The following is a 2,500-nucleotide window of genomic DNA, read 5'->3' on the forward strand; positions in this document are numbered from 1 at the left end:
TCCCTAATAGAGCCTTTAAGAAACGACGACGGCTACGCCAACGAAAACGCCACAGAACAATAATCATTTATAATTGGTTAATAAAGGGAAAATAATTGCATGTGCTGCAGGTACTGCACGCATTTTATTTCATCTACATAACAACGACATGAAATCACCAAATTTGAGATTTTGAAGATAACGTGAGAATGCGACAGAGAATCTTTCATTCTCTATTTTCACTCTGAAATCGCTCGCACCAATTTACTTTTAGGATTCTTCGTCCACATTGTACGACGTAAACAAGATGGAATAATCGCGAAAGATTTTCGATAGTGCAAAGTCATATTTCGAGATGACGTTTTCTTTGACGTTGCCTACGTAGACCTTAAAGTGCTTATTACTTCATTTTTGGGCATGACATACCTTCGCAAATCAGGGACGGTGTGCATATCAAATCCATACCACAATCGAGCTGAGTTTTGCAAGCTATAGGACGGAAAGTGTTCACCATATATATGGTATATGGGTTGCTGCTCATGTCTTCTGGGTGAGATGCATGCGTCTTGTCACTCAGTTCACAGCGTTTGTCCATGCGATAAAAGTTACTACTCGTACATCCAGGATATGCCATGCAACGCACGATACAATCTTCTATTTTGTCTGCGGTCTCTGTCTTGATGGTGTGGTTTCGAAGAACTTGTCCCTGCACGGAGTAAGTTGCTGTGCAAGAACTCGCAAATTCTGACCTCAACACCAAGTAAATGAGTAGAGATTTCACGGCAAAACTCATTCCTGTGTCGACAAAGAACAATTTAAAATTTTCACAGTTGTAGAGTATTTTATTACAGCGCGCTAGTGAGTTTGATTCAGATTCATAAAGCTTAGGCCCTTAGTCACAAGGCGCTTGAGCAGATAACGTCATATCAATATAAATCGCGAAAGTTCTGAGCGGGAAAGTAAAGTATGTAACAACTAATTAGGATTGATAATGGTAAGTTTGAAGGAGATACAAATTCTTGATATTTATGGAAGGAGTTACTTTTTAAAGAACATCCAATGCTTCGCCGCTGGCTCTTTGAAACACGAGAATTTGGCAGCATAACTTGAATTGATCAAAGTAAACTCAAATTTAAACTCTATGGCAAATTCAACATTCATTATGCGGCGGCTGCAGCCTGGAATGATTTAGATGAGAACATAAAACAGCTTCCCCCAACCCAAAATTTATAAAAGAACAACTGAAACTCAACCTTCACAGGGCTACTCATAAATTATTGAGTATTTCATACAGTGAACAAATTCTCCATAGTTTTTACTGGCTCTGTTTTCCCCTTGCTTTTTATTTATTACCGTTGAATTATTTTTGTTTTTTCTTCCATTCATTTTCGATTACCAACTATTTATTGCCAACTTCACTCGCCTCCCACCAATGTGGCCCGGGTGCGATTCCCCGATCCGGCGTCATATGTGGGTTGAGTTTGTTGCTTTTTTACTCTGCACCGAGAGGTTTTTCTCCGGGTACTCCGGTTTTCCCCTCTCCTCAAAAACCAATATGATTTGATATACATTAAGGACGGTGCCTACTAATTAAAAGGTATTTTTGCGCGGTTTACTGAATATGCGGGAAAAGCAGATCTTAACAAGTATTATCGAAATCCAAAAAGAAAATTGGGGCTAGCCACGCATTTTTCGAAGATAATTAATCAACAATATTTGTAAAAAGCTTTAAAATACAAAGCAATGTATGGCGTTCTTTGCCAAATTGAAGCTTAATTATCTCTGAAAAATGCATGGTTGCCCCCAATTTTCTTTTTGGATACCGAGAGAAATTGCTAAGTTCTGCTTTCTCCGCATAGTTTTGAACCGCGCAAAAATATCCCTGTATTAATAGGCACAGCCAATAGGAAATCCGAGTATTCCGAGATGCGCAGAACATATGCGTAATAACAATAGTAAGCACGGTGCTTAATTTGATTAATAGTAAGCACGGTCCTTAATTTCCTGCTGAAATTGAAATGGCCAAAGGACAAAAGTATTTAATTTGATATGATTTCATTTGTGCACGACCCCACAAGCTCTCCAGCGTTAAACATAACATAACGCCGTTGTTATGCAAAGTACCGGAAAATATGTGCTAAAATGCTTGCTGCACCTGCAGCAAGGTTATTTTTCCACCTTTAACCAATCATATATAACTGTCCTATGGCGTGTCGTCTTTTCTTAAACTCCTAACTGTAAGTTAGCATACTGATCAAAGTCCAAGTTTCGAAGGTTATATGGTCTTGAATCGTTTCTGGTAAAGATGGTCCCAAGATTACTTAGGAACCGGTTAACCTTCTTTCATTTCGTGTATTGAATTAATTAAAATTGAGGGCCCCGAGGGGGGTGTTTGTTCCTTTAAAGATTTGCTTGTGTTCCCTTGTTCCCGAAAGTACTTCCAAAATTGTTTTCAGCTTTTTGATCCCTGAAATGGCTTATGTTCCCTTGTTTCCTAAGATATTTGTCTTTGTTCCCCTGT

At 38.7% G+C, this 2,500-nt stretch overlaps 1 protein-coding gene across 3 annotated transcripts in view; it reads right to left on the reverse strand.

Annotated features, from left to right (window-relative positions):
- Positions 1 to 2,500, reverse strand: part of LOC138027666 (retinoschisin-like) — a 20,177-nt gene that overhangs the window by 6,370 nt on the left and 11,307 nt on the right. For all 3 annotated transcript variants that reach the window (XM_068875229.1, XM_068875230.1, XM_068875228.1), the window contains exon 2: positions 406 to 774. In XM_068875229.1, the coding sequence (XP_068731330.1) occupies positions 406 to 772 (367 nt within the window). In that variant the 5' untranslated portion in view covers positions 773 to 774. The remainder of the gene's footprint in view (positions 1 to 405; positions 775 to 2,500) is intronic.

Source organism: Montipora capricornis, chromosome 12 (assembly GCF_036669925.1).
Source record: "Montipora capricornis isolate CH-2021 chromosome 12, ASM3666992v2, whole genome shotgun sequence".
Lineage (NCBI taxonomy): Eukaryota > Metazoa > Cnidaria > Anthozoa > Scleractinia > Acroporidae > Montipora > Montipora capricornis.